We start from the raw sequence: 19,483 nt of genomic DNA on the forward strand, positions 1-19,483 counted from the left end.
AAAAAGAATTCTGATCCCCCGGCCTCAAGCCAGGACATCAATTTGGCCATGCTGGAGATGGGTGCGAAAGCAAATCTAACAGGCCATTCACACCTCACAGCTCCACAAGAACAAAAATATCTGTACGGCCTCCCGGTTTAGCACCGGAACCAAAAATTATACAACACCAATTGCTCTAGATCAGGTTCCACCCATCTCCTAAACATACAGAGCACCCACTTTTATTACGACACATCATGGAACAAAATAATGGCAGAGATTCTGAAAATACTAATCCACTGAAGATCTGGCCCGCCTCTCAAATACACATAGCGTCTCACACATAGGATATTACAAACCTGTTTCCATAAAACAGGCACTATTTACAACTTTCCTTTTAAATACTGTAATATACATGGGACATGTGCATGGCTACAGTCACACATCGATGATTTAATTACTAATTGCAAGCAACAAAATTTCAACATTTCCACGTACGTATAAATCAAACCAATTGATTGTTGTTGGAATGGTTGCAAACCAGAGGGCCCCTGGTTTCCAACGCATTGCTAATAACAATATAAAAATAAAATAAGTTGACGATATGAAATGCAGAGGCTTCTATCGATCCACTTCACATTTTGAAAATAGACATGTATCATCGATTGTGACTTAGCCACCAAATCACACACATTAGATCATTTTGAATTAACACTGTTATTATTATTGTATATGTCTGTAACTGTGATTCTAAAATCATAGAATTAGTATTATAACTATACGTTTAATGATGCCTGGCACTGATGGAAATACTATTTATACTGACTTTGTGGTATGTTTCCTTTAATTTAGTATCCACTGTAATATTGTATATTGATGATACATGTTCTAATTGCCTTGAGCTCTGTGCCACCTTTCCTTTAATTAATTCAGATTAATTAGTCCCCTTTGCATTTTTAAATACACACTTGAGACCTGGATTACCACTCGCACTGGTGACATTGATTCATTGTTTGTCTTTTCATCATGTATTACTCAACCTTTTATTGTGTCAGTTAAGTTCTTCAGAGTTTCATCTTTACATGGTCATTTAAGAAGCTGTTCAGGTGTATATGCATTGCCAGGAGAACTCCTTCACCTAATTGAGGTCTGCCCAGAAGACCACCAATGGAGGTGGCAGAGAATTCTTCAAAGAGTCAGATCATCATTAAAGGTACAACCAGAAGCAGATGTTTCTCCATGATGGAATGACATGTCCACTGAACAAGCCACAAATGCCTTGATGGACTCTATGAACTGAACACATGTGCTAACCTCAACCAGACACAGTGTTGCGACTTCAGATGCCTCATCAGGTCTATCAACAGACATGGCACTTGCTCTCAGCCCCTGACAGCTGCCCACCTTACAAAGACTGAAGTGACACCGCAGGAAACCCTGTGTGTGGCCCACGGTGCCAAACGGGGAAAACTGTAAGGCGGGTGCCAGTGAGTCTGGGCTACTCCTCGAGAAAACAAAAGGCTCTCATGAGAATTAACATCTGAACTCTCTCTCGCAGATGTAACAGCAACATCCGAGATGCAACATACTGTGCAGCTAACACCTCCCTTCTAAAGTATCTTCATCTTACTCCTCCTCCTCACTTAAAGCTCACTAAAAACCTATGCAATGTGAAGTGTGTACAAAAAGTAACTATAACATGTTTGGTATCATTTAAAGTCTCTCAGTGCGCCTGGTAAACTGGTCTCATCCTCTCAGCCATAATGAAAAGCTAAAAGAAGTTATAAAATATGTGAAATGTGGTGTGCCCCTTAAAGGTGTGCCCTCCCCAGATCCTCCATACCTCCTGTATGTTAATCTACAGGAACCCCTCAACAGGGGACCAAAATCTAATTATAATGACAGACACCACCATTTGGTAAGCATGTTGAATTATCGGGGTATTTAAGGAGAGGCCACACATTGCTCAGGGCTCTCTGTAATCAGACGATCCCAAACAGTTTACTGTTTGTAGTTTATTTCAGGTGATTGCAATTCGTATTTCTTATGTTTTGATAAAATGTCTAACTTTGACTTATCAATGTCTAATTGGAATTGATGAATTGATTATGTTACCTGGTCAATAAATTGTCAACATTTGATTTTATTCTGACTGACTCTGACATTGTGTTTCCCAAACAGATTGAATGATTCGTATGTTACCGCAAGTCTGCGTCAGATTAGTGACGACTAATATTTGGCATCGATTCAAGTGTACTTGGTTTGCAAAGACAAAAAGGGAATTTCCGTTTAGAACAGCAAACGCTGCTTGACCAATCTAAATCTGGGTGTCTTACCTCTGTTTTAATTTGATGTTTCTCCAGATAAGTGTACGTGGGAAACCACGCATGGCCAATCCAAAGCTATTATAAGAGAAGTTATGTTGGTCAACTTACATCTATAATAGTGGCCGTGACCTCTACTGAAGAAAACGTTAAGTTACATTCAAGTGTATGCAATTCCATGGGGCTATACTGAAGTATCTTTGATTGTGTATACGTGAATGTGACCGATCTCAGGTATATAGCAATTACCTCTGTTTGATGATCCAATACTGGCCGCTTGTGATCGTGGAGACCCGCGGTGTAGAGAAAACACGCGAGGACCTCAAAGCTGACATAGTTTCTTAATCGAAACGGGTAAAATATAATTAAAGAGTTAAAGGAATAATCAAACATTCGCTCACTTTTAATGATACTCAGATATCATTAAAAACCTTTTTCATTTATGGAGTCAGATGAAATAACGAGATAATACATAAGAGAAAATGTATTTCATTTAATATTGTTGTGTTGCGTACAAGAAAGACTGTAACACGCAGAGACCTTCACCCGTATTATTGGAGACCGTCATTGGACCGATAAACGGGCTTACACCATTAATCAGAATGTCATTTATGAAGCAAACTTAATCTTTATGAAATCCTTCATCTTGATGCCTAGAGCTCTTTGCTCTACAGGCAAATGTCTTTGTTAATGGAAATCCTATTTCATAATGACCTTCTCATTACTTGATAGAGTCATTCACAATGTTCATCTGTATATCTTTAAAGGAAAGTTCCTTCATTTCAACATAAGCCTTTTCTGTGAAATCCTGGTTGAACTGTTTTACAAGCAGCTCCTCCAATTTTGTCACAAAGATCGAGGTTACATATGGTTGCCAACGTTCATCTAAAAGGTAAGCTACAACTCAAAGGTCCATTAACAATATAACCAAGACAGGTTTGGACTGCATTTTAGACTGCGATCCACTTGACTGTTAATGACTCCATTCTGCCGCGACACCGACCCTTCTTACGGTTCGCGTTCGACGGCCAGGCGTATCAGTACAAGGTCCTCCCCTTCGGCCTGTCCCTGTCCCCTCGTGTCTTCACGAAGGTCGCAGATGCCGATCTTGCCCCCCTAAGGGAAGCGGGCATCCGCATACTCAACTACCTCGATGACTGGCTCATCCTGGCCCACTCTCGAGAGTTATTATGCGCCCACAGGGACCAGGTGCTCAGGCACCTCAGCCGTCTAGGGCTTCAGGTCAACTGGGAAAAGAGCAAGCTCAACCCGGTTCAGAGCATCTCTTTTCTCAGCATGTAGTTAGACTCAGTCTCAATGACCAATGAGCGCACTCAGTCAGTGCTCAGGTACCTCGCTCGCTTCAAGACAATTACAGAGGCTCCTATATGGCATCCTCAGCCGCAGTCGTGTCACTTGGGTTGATGCGTATGAGACCGCTACAGCACTGGCTACAGACGCGAGTCCCGAGATGGGCATGGCGCCACGGCACACACCGTGTGACAATCACCCCTTCCTGCCGTCAGACTTTCAACCCTTGGACAGACCTCTGCTTTCTGTGGACCGGAGTCCCCATGCAGCAGGTGTCCAGACATGTCGTGGTAACCACAACAGGGTTGGGGCACCGTGTGCAATGGGCGCACTGCCGCTGGCCCATTGCACCCCCTGCCGGGTGCGCAGAGCAGGGTAAGGGCTTCGATATTTCTCTCAGCACCCTAGCCTCGGGACATCCTCCTGATCCCGACATGCTATCTCCTGCTACCCCTGGGGAAAGACCGCCTTCCCCGACTTAAGATTAAGACTTTACTTCCTATGTGAGAGACATAGTGAGATAGAACACCGCGGCTGCGGGGCTTGCTCCCATGTTAAGGATGTAACACCTTTTTCCCCCCTCAGTGGTGAGGGAAACCTAAGGTTTGTATGCAAAAAAAAAAAGAGTTGGGGGCGTTGGGGAGGTCTATGTGCAGGCGGCACAGGCGCCTCTAGCACGCAGTAGCCTGCTGTGCACTTGTTTCGACAGTCACGTAACACGGTCAATGCGTGGCACTTTTTTATGGACCCCTTGTGTCACTTCCTTCGACACAACGTAGAGTGAGTGACAGAAGGGGAACATCATGGTTACTGTCATAACCTCCGTTCCCCTCCTGCCACAGTACTAGACCCAGCACTGTAAATGGCCGTGCTTCATTTTCGGTTCCTCAGTGCAAAATCCTGACTGACTCTGGGGCGGGGCATGCAAATTCTGTCTGCCAACTTGACATTGGCCTTTTCTTAGGTTCAGAGGTACGATTCAGCATCCAAGGAAGACCCCTTGTGTCACTTCATTCGACACAACATCTCGTTCCCTCCCTCGGGGCACGGAGGTTACGACAGTAACCATGACGTTCTCAGTAAGATGTCAGTTTTTCTTCCACTACATGAAGTTGTTCTATTAGTCTTTCTGTGCAAAATTTTGTTGAGCTTCCAGGATCAAGGAAAGCATATGTTTGAATCACTTGACTACATTTGGCTGCCTTTATTTTAACAGGTAAATTTAATTTCAATTTAATACGCATTGAAGATATTGTTGATATATTTGAACCACCCTTTGACACATTTAAACTCTTTGATTTCATTTAAACATTTGAGGCACTGTCACCTGGCTACACCAGTGTTTGTGGATCATAATAAGCATTCCTCCACACATCAAGCTCATGCAATAATTAATTAAAAGTGGCCATTCTCGTGTTCATTTTATTCTGACAAAACAAATCCACCAAATTAATCAAAAGATTCCATAACAGCTTCATAGTACAGGTAAATCCAAAGAACACATTTTGTGTTCGCACACAGACTAAAAACTGTTTCCCATCTGCTCTCTTGACTCACCTGTTTCCTTCACCTAAATTACAGTGACCACACCCCCTTAATACCACACAAAAATGGATCATATATCACATACAAAATACTGAAAATACATGTGCATAACAAAGAATATATTCGCCAAATATTTACAAAACCATAAACAATTACAAGATACGTTTCCCAAAATGTTTTCAAAGCGGCTTTAACAATAGGATATACTGGCCGATATTAACGCACATCAGTTAACAGAGCAGCGGTTACAACCCTGTTTCTGAAGGACCCCCAGCAGTGCTACTGAGATGGGCTACATCCGAAAACAAAAGGCAACCATCATGTTGCCTTGCTGCTAATGGCTTAACCAACAGTGTTTATGCAAAAAGCAAATATGTCTCAGAACAGTTTAAAAAGCACCTTATTTTCATCCTATCTCCACATACAGCCATAGAAGGCAGCATTTTCCAGTTTTCAGATGCAGTAAAAGAGAAAATTGGGAACTGATAAAACGTCTCGCTTATGGAATTATCCTCAGTTCCCTGATATCCTTTGTCCTGTTTTTATATCCTGGATGGGAAAATTCTGGTAAATGCCTAACCTGAGTATAACTGGGTCTCACTATCAGAAGACTTTAGTGACAGTTTTCCACGCATCAACCTCACCCCCAAATGTGATCGATCCCAGTGATCCCAGAACGGGGCACAGATCGTCATGGGCGTACTGAACAAGCGAAGGCCTTCCAGTGGGGGAAGGGGTGAAACACCAGGCCTTGGCCGGTGACAATTCATCCTCCGACTCCCCACACTCCTCATACCATCATTGTTCTCCAGCTCATGTGGTCCGTCAGTATCCACAGAGGCTGAATATCAGAAGGAGAGGAGTTTGGCGTCAGTGTTCTGAAAGAAAGCAATCCTGGAGCGAAGCATTTTGAGTTTCATGCACTCGCAATCCATCTCAAAGTGTGCTACTTTAAACAGAGGATTACACTTACAAAACGCAATTTTGAAAAAGTCACATTAATGCCAGGGCTCTTTTATATTCTTTAAGCTTGAAATAAAAACTAAAATATACACATACAATGCAGTGCAAAGGAAACACTGTTTATCATCGCACAACAGGATAAATAATCCTACTCATTGTTTAGAAGTGCAAAATAGATCATTCGGATTGCGGAGCACGAGCAATCATGACCTTGAAAAAAACATTTGATAAAATGGCACTGCGCTGAATATTATATACTTGCAATGATGCAAGCATAAGTAGAATAAAGGTATCCGGTGCAAATTAGATCCGACGCCGGACCCACTCCCCGGAACCCCAACATGATGTAGATGCAATGCTGGGGATTGGAGCATGGCCAGGAGCATGGCTGAGAGGCTATGAAGCCGAGCAGCTGTTCCCCTTTGCCATGGCCCCAGCGAAGCTGCGGCGTTGAAGTAAGACACCACCACTTGCACCCCAGACAATGAGTCGAGTGCGTGCCACAGCCCAACGCCACCACTTTAACATGGACTGAACACTCTAGTAACTCTCCAACCTTCACATAGCTCCATTGCGACACAAGGACACCAGATTCCCTTTTATTTTGGACGCTAATACCCACAGAGACACTTTATTCCCCTTTGTGGACATTTTTTGTTATTATTATTTTAATAATCACTTTGTCTGTCTCTTGCTCACCCTAACACAAGTGTAGTTGACAAATAAGGTTGTCCAAAGAGAAAACAATTAGGATTTTTTTAATCTAGTTTAAAAATGTGTCAAGTTAGTAAAAAAGCCTTAGTTCAGTTTGGTGTCATAATTTTTTAAAAAATTTATAGCATTTTATTAAAAAATTTTTTAAATGATTATTTAGTGACTTTAAAAATGTAATGTAGTGGAACCATAAAGCAAAAGGTATTAATCTTCTGCATCCCCACATCTTCATTCAGGGATATTGTATTTTGGCTTCACTATGTGCTATTCATAATTTAAACCGACTGTTTAAACCCAGTTTAGTACAATCTAAACTGTAATTTAAGGGTTAACAAAAAAAGTTGCAAATTTCTTAGTTAAGTGATGCCAAACCAACACATGGAGTACTTTGATGGTGCTAAACCTCTTTCTTGGCTCTATTTGGAGAGCCAGGGGAACTTGTTTTTGCATGTTTCAGGGATCGGATGAGCGTATTTTCAGGAAAAGAGACCCACTGATAATTTCTATATCATGCTCATTGCTCTTTTCAAACTGTGTTTGTTCTGAGCATGATGGGTTTTGCAGTCTTACCAAGCAGAGTAAATCTTGTTAAGGAGTGATGTTTTGATTCGTCCGCTCTATTTGGGCTTCTCCTCATTCTCCCTCCACAGCTCGTGCTTGGTAACGAGTCAGTCAAGACAATGCCTTGCTTCTGCTTTTCCTAGCTTGGTTTTGCAGGACATGCATGGTGTTGTATAATGTAAAAAGTTACACTGTGATGAGCACAAATTGTCCACACATTCCACATGCTGGGGCTGTTTTATGTTTGGTCATGCAGTTCGCAAGAAGACCAACATCAGTGCATGCTCACTTAGCATCATCTCAGCACTCAAAAAAACAAGGGCCTTGCTCTGTGAATTGAGGCTCAAAAACAACCCGACCGCCGCGTCACACACATGCGTTTGGAGATTGAATAAGTGGCATTCAGATAGCCGTGGTATTCCAGAATTAAGTCTGAATTAAGTGAATAAGTCTGGGTTGGCCTGCAGTGAATTATTTTCAGGTCCCTCCACACACATGCCTGGGTTTAATGAAGGCAAAAAATAAATAAATAGTAAAACCCCCTTCTTCAGCTACTATGGCCAGGGCCTAATTGCTTTCCTCACGCTGAGTTAGTGCATGTCAGACAGTGGACATAACTAACCCAGTGGCGCCACCTTGAGGCATTGCAGAAAACAAAAAAATCACTTCTCCATCACTTGTTAAGTCTATATCTATATCTGATTATTGGTGCTGTTCAAAGAGCGGTGCATTCTCCATGTGAGAATATTTCACAGGCAACTGGGCTCTGCTACACATGAGGTTGTTACAGTTTTGGATGAGGTCTAAGGGACTGTATCCACTGCGGCGTGTGCATCGGCCTCTCAAAATGATACAGAGAGTTATGTTACCATGGAAATGGCCCCACTTTTGAAGATGGGCATTCCATTAGGCAGGTTTGTTCACCACGGAGTAATCACCACTGACACTTCCTCCACAGGTTGGGGCACGGTGTACAAGTGTCAGCCAGCATACGGCACTTGGATGGGACAGTGGCTGACATGGCACATACATTGCCTCGAAATGTTGAGATATTTTCTTCAAAAGTTTTGAGGCTGAAGCTGGCACAGCACACTCTCCTGTGGATCTTCTGAGGGTTCAGGTCAATCAGATTTGGTTCCTGTGAGTGGCTCTGCATTGGCCTTCTAACACATGGTTTGCAACCCTGGTCTCTCTCCTGGAGGAGGTTCCTTGGGAGATTCTGGTCAGAATAGACCTGTTGTCTCAGGTAAGGGGCAGCATATAACAATCCCAGCCAGACCTGTGGAAGTTGTGGGTCTGGCAACTGAACGGAGTACTCTCTTGAATGATTGAATTGGGTTTATCCCCCGCTGTGGTTTGATACCATTATGAATGCCAGAGCTCTGTCCATGAGAGAGCATAATGCTTAAATGATGCATTTTCGTGTAATGGTGCTTATTGCGTGGTTTATTGACCTGTTGGCTGAGTACTGGCATTTTTGCATGAGCACTTTGGGTTCGGGGTTGCCTTGGCAATGCTTAATGTTTGTCACTGCCATAGGGGCCCAAGCACATGAGAGCACAAGCACATGGTGAGCAGAGTTTCACTTGGCAGACACTCTCGTGTAGCATTTTATGTGCAGTGTACATAGACTTGTTTAAGTCCCTTCATGGGGTTTATCTGTGGTTCTAGACATGCTCTCAGGTGCCCTGTTTGAGCACTTGCCATCTTTGTCTGACATATTACTGACCGTTAAGGCTGCCCTGTTCTTGGTAATGGCTTCTTTTAAGAGGGTTGGTGATTTACATGCCCTGTCGATTAATCCATTTTGTGCCAGGGTTGTCGAAATTGGTTTGGGTTGTTTTCCCAAGGCCGTTTCTACCCCATTGCCCTCACAGGTTTTTCCTTTGTGGTCTTTCTTTCCTGCCCCATTTGAGTGGAATGAGAGTGAGAGACTGCACATGCTGGACCATGTTAGAGATTTGTGAGTCTACATTGACCATACTAGCAAGTGGTGTAAATCTGTACAGCTTTTTGTCTGTTTTGGTGGCAATAACAAAGGGTTATCGGTTAAGCAGAGCAGGGTGATCTGTGTAAGTAAGCACTTATAAGGAGTCGATAATGTGGCTTCTTAGTGCGCGTCACTTAACCGCCATCTGGCAATAAATTGGAGTGATTCTATAGGGCTTCAGATCATAGGGACCGCGTGGGCGCTTTCTTTTCACATCATCTATTAACGCATACCATTTCCTTCTCAGAAAACCAGGACTACCTACATACATAACAGAGACATTTCAGGGTTAAAACACATGACCTGAACAAAATGTGGCTTTTAAAAAAGTGTAAAAGTATTGGAAAGTATTATTTAAAAATGTTTTACTTCACACACTCAGTCTTGAGGGTCTAAATGTTTCCTCTCTGTTTTATGTTCTTTGTCACACCCAGCAAAAGAAAAACCTACATGTTGGTTACACAACATTACTTTTATTTGATGGAAAATAGTTTTTCAATTATTAATCCTTTTGAAAAAACTTGTTTGCCCAATACTTGTTTTACTGCTTATGTTTTAAGAAATATTAATAAAAGAATATTCTGCACTACTCATATCAACAAATCTTTCAAACATTTCAGCTTTAAATTAGTTAGTTTAACTGGATGGTTATGTCACCACATGACATTTATTACTTTATACCCCAGAAAAAATATAAAATGACTTTGAAAACATATTTCATATACATATACTGTATATCCATCATAGAAAATGTGTAATTATAAGTAATTGTTTTGTGTGAGTTGCATTTCTTCTGTATTTAGGGATCATTTAAAAGATCTAGATGAAGAAAAAGAAAAAATGAGCATGATGTCATTGAATAAAAAATATATATGTGAACTTTAAACTCTAAAGCACCAGAATACAGGATAGAATTCTAACAATTGCATATCCTTAGTTTACTTTATGAATTTTAAAATATGGCCACTAATTATTTTTAAATCAGTACTACTCACAATCTCCACTTTATGTGGGTCATTCTTCAAGCTTCACTTTTGAGTCTCCCAGTTTGTTCCCATACAGTTCCAGTTCTCTTGGGTGTGAGGGGCGTAATCTCTGAGCTGAAGCCAGTGCAGCACAACCTTCATCTGTGATATTACAATAATTTAAGCTGCAGAGAACAATGACACAGTCTTTACTCTCTCAGTTCAGGATTAGTTTAACAGTATCTTCATTATCACAGTTGATATACAATATTGAATCCATTAATTTTGTAAAACTTTACGTTTGTTAATATTTAATGTATATAATGCTTAAACAAATATCATGGCATCTATTTTCATGACCGTGCTAGGCACAGCTTTACATGCAAAGACGAAGTCTAAGCACAGTTTTTTGCGCCAGCTCAAGTGGGTGTGGATCGCAATGTTTGTGCTATCTGTGGCCATATGTGCGCAAACTTTTGGTTTGTTGTATGTAAATGAAATGGCGCAAAGCACAATTTGCTATTTTCCTGAGAAATATGTAATTGCCCTACATTTATGCATTTGGCAGATGCTTTTATCCAAAGCGACTACAGAGCACATATTACAGGGACAATCCCCCTGGAGCAACCTGGAGTTAAGTGTCTTGCTCAAGGACGCAATGGTGGTGGCCGTGGGGATCGAACCAGCAACCTTCTGATTAACAGTTATGTGCTTTAGCCCACTACACCACCACCACTCCAAAAGTTACAAATGTCATGTTGTTTTCTGGTCTGATTTTATCACAATATTACAAAGCATCTGTGATGATTCCATCTGTATGAATGTAGGAACTTCTTTTATGTCGTTTATGTTTTTTTAGGTTTATGTCGCATCTCACAGCGCAATTAAAGTATACGTAATATTGGTCACAAACATGGTGGCGATGTCATACAGTGACGTCATATGAAACAGGTCAATATTCAAGTCTTGACGAGAAACACATTTTCCATGCATATAAGAGGAGCATGTCACTAGAAATATGCCTGACAGTCAACAAGGACCAGTTAATGCACAAAAGAATGTAAGTCCATAATTCCATTCTTCTAATACATTGCATAGTCTATTTACACTACCAACTTCTTATGAATGTGCTGTCTGTGTTTATATTGCTGGTGCTTGACAGGGATTGGGCTATTTAATAGGATACGGACAGTGCAATAACAGGGGAAGAACATTAGAATTAAATACACTTGACCCAGCGCATTAGCACTTTGCATACCAGACCTTAATGGCCATGCTTACTGACTCAGCACCTATGACATTTTGCATGCCACTGTGCTTAGCGCTCTTAAAATAGAGCTCAGTCACATTGTATATTATAACATACTGTGTATCAGGTCATGTATGATTCTAAGAGAGATGAATTTACCTCAGTGTTTCAAGTTTACAGTGAGGATTCTCCAGTCCAGCAGAGAGTAGCTTCACTCCTGAATCCCCTAGTTTATTCCCAGACAGATTCAGTTCTCTCAGGTGTGAGTGGTTTGATAGAGCTGAAGCCAGAACAGCACAACCTTCATCATTGACACCACAATACCTTAACCTGCAGAGAACAATGACACTCTTCACTCTCAATTAAGCAGAAAGTTAATGGTATAAACAGTCTACAATAGAGCAAAATTTGCCAATATAATGTTAGGGTATTATGAGTGATTGCCAGGGTGTTGCCATGTGTTTGCTTTGTGATTTGAGTGAACTATTACTTTACACTCTGTTCATCAGGAATTTCATTGTGAAAGATAGAACACTAACATAAATCATAACCTTATGCATGACTTGGCTCATAAATAAAAAGATACAGAAAAGATGAAAAGAGGGAATGAAAAAATTGAGGGGTGAATTCAGTAAACAGTGCCACTTAAGTGTGCTGTATTTCAGTACTGACCTCTGTGTCTTATAGTGTTTTTACATCTTGCTCGTTCGAAGCATTTGTTCTGGAACCTGGTGTGTTTTTTCGGAATTTGGATTTTGGGAAATTCTGATTTCAAACTCTGAAGTGTTTCACTAGTGATGAGAATGCAATCCAACCCAACGGGCCAATGAACCAAACAATATTACTATAAAAACCATGAACTTACCTGATGGATTTGAATTTTAACTGAGACATTACTTGCTTTGTTTATCATAAACACATACCTTTTAATGTGACTACACAATTGTTTTATCCACCACACATAATTGCTTTTATTTTTTAAATTACCCAAATTGAAGAGATGAAACCTATGATATGTGTCACGATTCCCTTGTTGTCTGCCCTGGGTTTCACTTGTCTTTGTCCAAAACTACACTTCCCATGATCCCCGGCCCTCATCAATGCCAGCCCTGTGTCATTGTGCTCATCTGATTGTAGTTTGTCATCATCATGTCTCCAGTGTATATAAACCCTGTTTGTTCTCCATTCCCTGGTCGATCGTTGATGTTTGTGGACGCCTGTTTCCGTGGTCTTTGTATGTTTATCCTGTCTGTTAAACTCCTCGTATGTCTTCCGTGTTTTTGGTTTATTTCCCCATTGCGGGTATTTCCTTTGTTTTGGTTTTGTCTGTTTAAGTTTTCTCTGTATAAAATAAAGTTACACTGCAAATAGATCCTGTCTCCACGTCTGCCTTCATCCTGCAAGCGTAACAATATGGCTGACATGAGTTCCATGGAAGACCCTTAATTATATTTATACTAGAACTGATAAGCAGAGAATGCAACAAACTGTAATATTAAAATAGTATGCATACAAAAAGTTGTTTAAAAAAAGATTCAATCATTGGGATTAAATGTACTTTATTTAACAGAAGAAAATTTAGAAATATGCAATTTCCACGGTACCACGGTACACCCAACATTTCGCTGGAAGCCTCTAACTCCCGAAACACCAGAGGTGGCGGGAATGCAGAGGTTTCGTGGGGTATCGGGAGGGTACAAGCACCCCGTCCCAAGGGGGGCTACCCCCACAAGACTGGGTGCAAGACAGTCAGGGTTTTTTACTCTTAGAAATTACTGCCCTGAGGTCTTGCTTTGGGGCTGCTGAGGGCTTCGAGCCAGTCCCCAGTCTCTACGCGGGGGAGCACGACTCGCCACACTTTGTTGCTGAGCCTCCATTCTAGTAGGACCGGGGTGGGGCTGGGTGGCCGACGGCCCCTCCCCCTGAGTGCGGCAAGGAAGGAATTGCCCGAAGGCTTCATCGTGACTTTTCGCTTCATGGAACCTGGTGATAACTACATTCATAGCGTCACCAAATAAGCCATAAGGAGAAACCAGGGCATCGAGAAGGAAAACTTTGTTCTTGTCTCTGATGCCTGACAGGTTGAGCCATAAGTATCACTCTGTGACAGATCCGTGGTTTGACGAAGCTCGAAGAAAGCCTACTCGTCGACCGTGGTGCCCGCACTCAGGTCCTTAAGCAGATCAGCCTGGTATGCCTGTAACCCTGCCATAGACCTGCTGCCTGATAAGCCTTCCCCACAAGCATGGAGGTGGTCCTGCACAGCTTTGTGGGGAGAGTGGGTCTTTTTAACGATGATGCCAAGCCAGGCGAGAGATAACCCGCAAGTGTCTCTTCGACCGGCAGCATCACCGAATACCCCCGTGCCTCAGCACCCACGATAGTCGAATATATTGACGTAGAGGACATAAAGTCACAGGAAGTATAAGGTTTCCTCCATGAATGAGAGAGCTTGTCATGAAGGTCATCAAAGAAAGGAAGGGACTGATGAGGCATTCCCTTCCCTTGGCCACCAGACAGAAATCTGTCCTCCAACTTGGAGCGTTTGGGGGTCAGTCTAATTGAAGCCTGGGCACCGCACGAGTAATCACCTAGAGTAATTCCTCTGATGATTTATTTTCATGCCCGGAATGCTCGGAGGTGGGTAACTCAAAGTCCGCAGACACAAGAGATTCACAGTCCCCCTCATGAACCGAAGAGGCGCCGGAGTGCACTTCAGGATCACGGGAAGGACCAGCTGGATGTGGGGAGAGATCGAGCAATAGGGACGGACCTGTCTCTTGCTCCTCAGCCAGATCCATACGAGAGCCCAATGATGGAAGTGTGGGCGCTGACTCTCGGAAGTAAACAAGACGAGTGCGAAGCATTTTGACTGAGAACAGATCGCAATGCTCGGACCCGCCCCAACGCAAGAGCAGCATGCTCTTCCACCAAACATACAAAACAAAACTGATGTGTGTCCCTCTCAGCCATAGAGAGTAAACAAGGGAACACACACCGCTTGCTCTGTCTTTCAGTCATTTTTGTGAATGATGTAGCAGAGGCTATAAATTCTGATCAATTTCATTGACGTGTTGCACACATATTCACAGGTGGTCACACCTAAAGTTGTTCCCAAAGCGCTAAATCAGAGCAGCATCAAAGTGTAGCTTTTTGACAGGGAACTATGGTTTAGGAGTTCATGATAACATTAGGGTTTTTAACTTATAAATTAAGTATCATTCATGCCTCACACATCCTACATTGAGACTCTAATACTCACAATTGTCATGGCAATGACCTCTGTGTGATGTAGCTTCCTATTTAAAATTTAGAGTGAAACAGAAATCCTCAGAACCATTCTCCCCCCAAGGGTCCCGAAAGACCATGACACCTAATGGTCATCTGGAACTCATAAAACCATGGTTACATATGTAACCTTAGTTTTATGTCATTAATTCGACCATTAGGGTTGTTAACTTAAGGATGATAACCTAGTCATCAGTGCTGGTGTTGTCCGTTGACAAAATGACCAACCCCACACTGGATATGGCAGCAATGCCGATTCTGTAGAACCTAGAAAAGTTGCAGGGAGATGCCCAAGTTGCTGTTGAACAAATATTTACAGAGGAACCCCTTTTGTTCTGCCACAACAAACAAATGGTGTGTTGACCAGTGTGTCGAATGGGCGATGTCATGGTCACATATTGCCACAAGGCCCTCACTGTTCACTCACTATTCTTTTCAAGGAAAGCCACTAAATCTCCGCTGTAGCAAGAGGTTCATATGGTGATTTTGAAAGTGTTTGTAACACAAGTGGGAGGTCCCAGATGGGAACCTGCAGAGACCTTGGTGGTCTCATCCTCCGAGCATCCTTCAGTTTAATAATAATGTCTTAGAGCAAGAGAGACAGCTCAGAGTTCAAGAACATTGCTTTTTTTCTTTTGATGTTTATCTGACCACACACCTGGACTGGCTGGCAGTGAGACAGCACCCCAGCCCATCCTTGAGGTTTTTGTCATCACCAATTCGTTTGACCCCATAGTGTGGTAACTCAGCTTCCACCATGGGCAGAGCAGTGACTGGAAACAAAGTGCCACTCTGATTTTCTTGTGGTGGTCCCATTTCGGATGCAGTTTGAAAAGTTGACCACACTTAAAATCAGTGTGATGTTCAAGAGTCCTGAAAAAATTATTGGAGAGAAACATTGACTGTCTTGCGCTGACAACACACTGTCAACATGCTGTTCCTTGGTGTGGTGGACAGGAGGGGATCCATGGGATAATTATACTGTCCATCTGTTTTTGAGGGGTGATCTTGGCCATGAGGTAAACTTGGTTGGGGAAATTGTTGAGCATGACCACGATGAAGCATGTGTGGCCACCGAGACATTGTCTCATGGACGGAAGACAGTTGCTGCTCTCTGTACTTATGGGCCTTGACTGACCTCTGGGGACTGCTTTGCTGCTTTTGTAAATATTGTTCCTAGAACTAAAGTCAGGTCTTATATGGACTTTTTGTTTGTATCTGGAAAAGGGGAATGTGCCAACCAAACCTGCCTTTGGGTCACAGTTAGAAGAGACAACAGATGCCCAAGTTCATGAGACATTTAAGCAAAAGGCTAAAGAGATGCACCACTCATTGACGTGTCTGCCCCTGAGACTTGTAGCAACTGTGACTGCACTAGGAGCAACCAAGACAAGCCTGTAAAAAAGATTTTAGATAGGCTATGCCCTCAGCTGACCACTCAATAGAGACTGAATCTTGCATATACCCACCATCTGAACCCTGGCTATAATCATCAGGACCAAAATCTATATTAGATGCAGCCATGGAAAGTGCATTCATATTCTCCAAATCATCTTGAGACTTAATGTCCACATAACAGGAACTTTTTCTTTCTCATTTATAACAAACATCTTGTCAAATAAGCAGTTCAATGCTTAAACATGTTTAACTTTAACTACTAGGCAAATATATAGTCAGTTCATACAGTAGTCCTGAAACCTCACAGGAACGTTCACAACCCCACCACTCCTGGTGGTTGTGGTACTGCTTTTATGTAAGGATTGATCTGGCACATCCTGTAAGGACCGATCTGTCTCTTCATGTGCCTCTGGGATGTGGGAGTGTGTACCGTCATGGGGCTCATCCGCAAATGTTTCTGTGTGCTTGTGAATTGTTTTCCTCAGGTGGTGCCTGTTGCAACAAAACTGTCATCCTGCTGCATTGACAACACTGTATGACCATGGCTCATCTCGTTTGGAATCAATGAGACCCGGCTGCCACCCTCTGTTTGTTTCAATGTGTACTGTACTTCCTGTATGTAGTTCTGGCAAGGCTTTTGCTCCAACATTGTAGCGACGCACTTGCTTCTTTTGCAGGGTTTTGAGCACCTGATGAAAACCTTTGGGAGTAGTTGGTCACAGGACTTCACTGCCCTGGTAATTTGCTCCTCAGAACTCTCCCCATCAGAACTTGCGCTGGTGAATAAGACATACCAGTGATAGGAGGATTCCTTATTGAAAGCAAAGCAAGGTGCTGGTCCATCCCTGATTGTTTAGCTTTTTTCAGGACACTTTTGATGGTTTTGATAGTTCTCTCCACCTACCCATTTGACTGAGGGTAGGCCGGACGCGAGTGTGTCAGCTTGATATCCCACTCAGCAGCAAATTTCTTAATTTCATAGTTTGCAAATGGCACGTGATCACACTCTAGCTCTTTATGAATGCCGTGCCTGGCATACACTGCTTTCATCTTTTCAATGACTATGGATGCCGTCTTGTCTTTGATATTCATCACCTCAGGGAACTTTGACATATAATCAACAATCTGAAGAAACGACTGACCTCTGATTTTGAAGATGCAACTTTTAACCAGGGTAGCTCTGGGACTTCATGAGAGATTAGTGGCTCTTTCCGGTTCCTGGGCTGGAACTGTTGGCACGTTGGACATGTTTCAACCATCTGTTCTATATGTTTGGTCATACCAGGCCAAAATATAAACTTTCTGGCATGTGCTTTCGTGCATTGCATTGTGAGATGTGTAGTTTCTTAAGCATCTCTGATCTCATTGACTCAGGAATCAGGATCCTGTCAGATACCAGTAATATACCATCTTGCACAGCCACAATGTGTCTAACAGGCCAGTACTGTTGAATTGAGGGATCGAGTTGCATTCTAAACATTGGCCATCCTGTCCTTTTTCACAAGCAACTGTAGAGTACTGTCTCTTGAAGTAGCTTCTGTAAGCTGCTTTAGCATGTCTTCACTGAGAGCCTGTGTTTCCTCAAGCGCATATACAACACTTTCATCACTGAGGTTATCTATACTTGTGTGCTGAACTTCAGCAATGGCGCGCACTGCATCAGTTTTTAACCTGAGATTAAGATGTCCTTCCCAGGCGTGTATTGGACAATGAGGTCATATTTCGGTAGCTGTAAGAGCATATGTTTGAAGATAGCCTCCAATGGCTTATGGTCCAACTGGACATTCACACTTTGCCCGTATACATACTGATGGAATTTTCTGGTCGAGAAAACAATCGCCAGTAGCTCTTTCTCAATCTGGGCCTAGTTCTTTTCCATATCCGTCAAAGCCCTGGATGCATATGCAATTGGTTGCCTCTACTGCAGCAGATATGATCCTAAGCCATCTTTGGATGCATCTGTTTGAATAGTGAGTGCTGTGTTGGGGTCATAGTACCTGAGAACTGGTATGTTGGTCAGTGCCATTTTGAGTGCAGACAATGCCGTGTCATGTTCAGATTGCCATTGGAATGCAATGTCTTTTCTCAGCATCTGTCTGAGGCTCTGTAAGTGATGCCTCACCTGGGATAAAGGGGGCGAGATATCTGATCATGCCCAAAAGACGCTGTAGTGATTGTCTATCTGTGGGTGTTGGCATGCTTACAACTGCCTGTATCTTGCCTCCATCTGCTCTCACGCTCTCAAAATGTACATTGTTCACCTTGTACTGAATCTTGTCAGGGTTGAATTTCACATTGTGTTTTTTCGCTCTCTCCATAATTTTAGCAACAATGACATCATGTTCTTGTTCTATGACAGCTGCGACAATCATGTCATCAGCTGCGATATGTAGACCTTCTATGTCACTGATCACTTAGTTATTGTACTGCTGGAAGACTTCACTAGCAGACTTGACACCAAATTTCAGACGTTATAATCTGTATCTATCCCATGGTGTGTTGAATGTGCATAGCAAGGAGGAGTCTGTGTCAAGTTTGACTTGCCAATAGCCATCCTTTTCATTGAAAATGGAGAAAATGTTCTTTCAAGCAAGCCTACAAAGTACATCTTCGGTTGTTGGGATAGATAAGTGTTGTCGAAGAATGGCTTTGTTTAGGTCACGAGGATCCAGGCATACTCATAACGACCCATTCTTTTTTCAGTGACAACAAGGCTGTTAACCCATGGAGTGGGCTGGGTGACGGGTGCTATAACATCTTATTGCAACAGCTGATTCAGTGTGTCTTTCTGTTTGCCCCGCACTACTAAGGGAATTTTTCTACAGCCATGTATGACCGGGATTGCTTTTGGATCGACATATGATGTTCATGCGGAAACTGACGAGTCCTTCAAAAACTGTTGAATATTGTGTTATCAGCTCCTCTTTGGAGGTAGTCTGCTTGATTACAACACTCTCAATTCTTTTCAGCAGTTGCATCCATTCACATGCTTCCTTACAAAGTATTGGAATGGACAAGTGTCTGGTAATGTAAAAGGGTAAGCAAACTTGCACTTTGGGTGTGACGCACTGCAGCTTGGCCACACTTTCTGGCTTTAATTTTGTTCCATCATACGCCACCAGCATAGTTGAAGTCGGATGCAAGAACGCTGTTTCATGCAGAGATTGATAAATGTCTAGGGGTATAATATTGGCTT

The 19,483-nt window shown here is 42.4% G+C and overlaps 1 protein-coding gene across 2 annotated transcripts in view; it reads right to left on the reverse strand.

The window, feature by feature from the left end:
* The window catches only part of LOC127640063 (NACHT, LRR and PYD domains-containing protein 3-like), a 69,647-nt gene that overhangs the window by 15,354 nt on the left and 34,810 nt on the right, over positions 1–19,483 (reverse strand). Inside the window, exons 11-13 of one of the 2 annotated variants that reach the window (XM_052122441.1) lie at positions 11,761–11,931; positions 10,383–10,537; positions 9,907–10,206 (exon numbers count right to left, since the gene is read on the reverse strand). In XM_052122441.1, the coding sequence (XP_051978401.1) occupies positions 10,402–10,537; positions 11,761–11,931 (307 nt within the window). In that variant the 3' untranslated portion in view covers positions 9,907–10,206; positions 10,383–10,401. Of the gene's footprint in view, positions 1–9,906; positions 10,207–10,382; positions 10,538–11,760; positions 11,932–19,483 lie in introns of those variants that run through there. The other variant, XM_052122440.1, reaches the window with a different exon arrangement.

The sequence above is a fragment of the Xyrauchen texanus genome, chromosome 49 (genome assembly GCF_025860055.1).
Source record: "Xyrauchen texanus isolate HMW12.3.18 chromosome 49, RBS_HiC_50CHRs, whole genome shotgun sequence".
Classification (NCBI taxonomy): Eukaryota; Metazoa; Chordata; class Actinopteri; order Cypriniformes; family Catostomidae; genus Xyrauchen; species Xyrauchen texanus.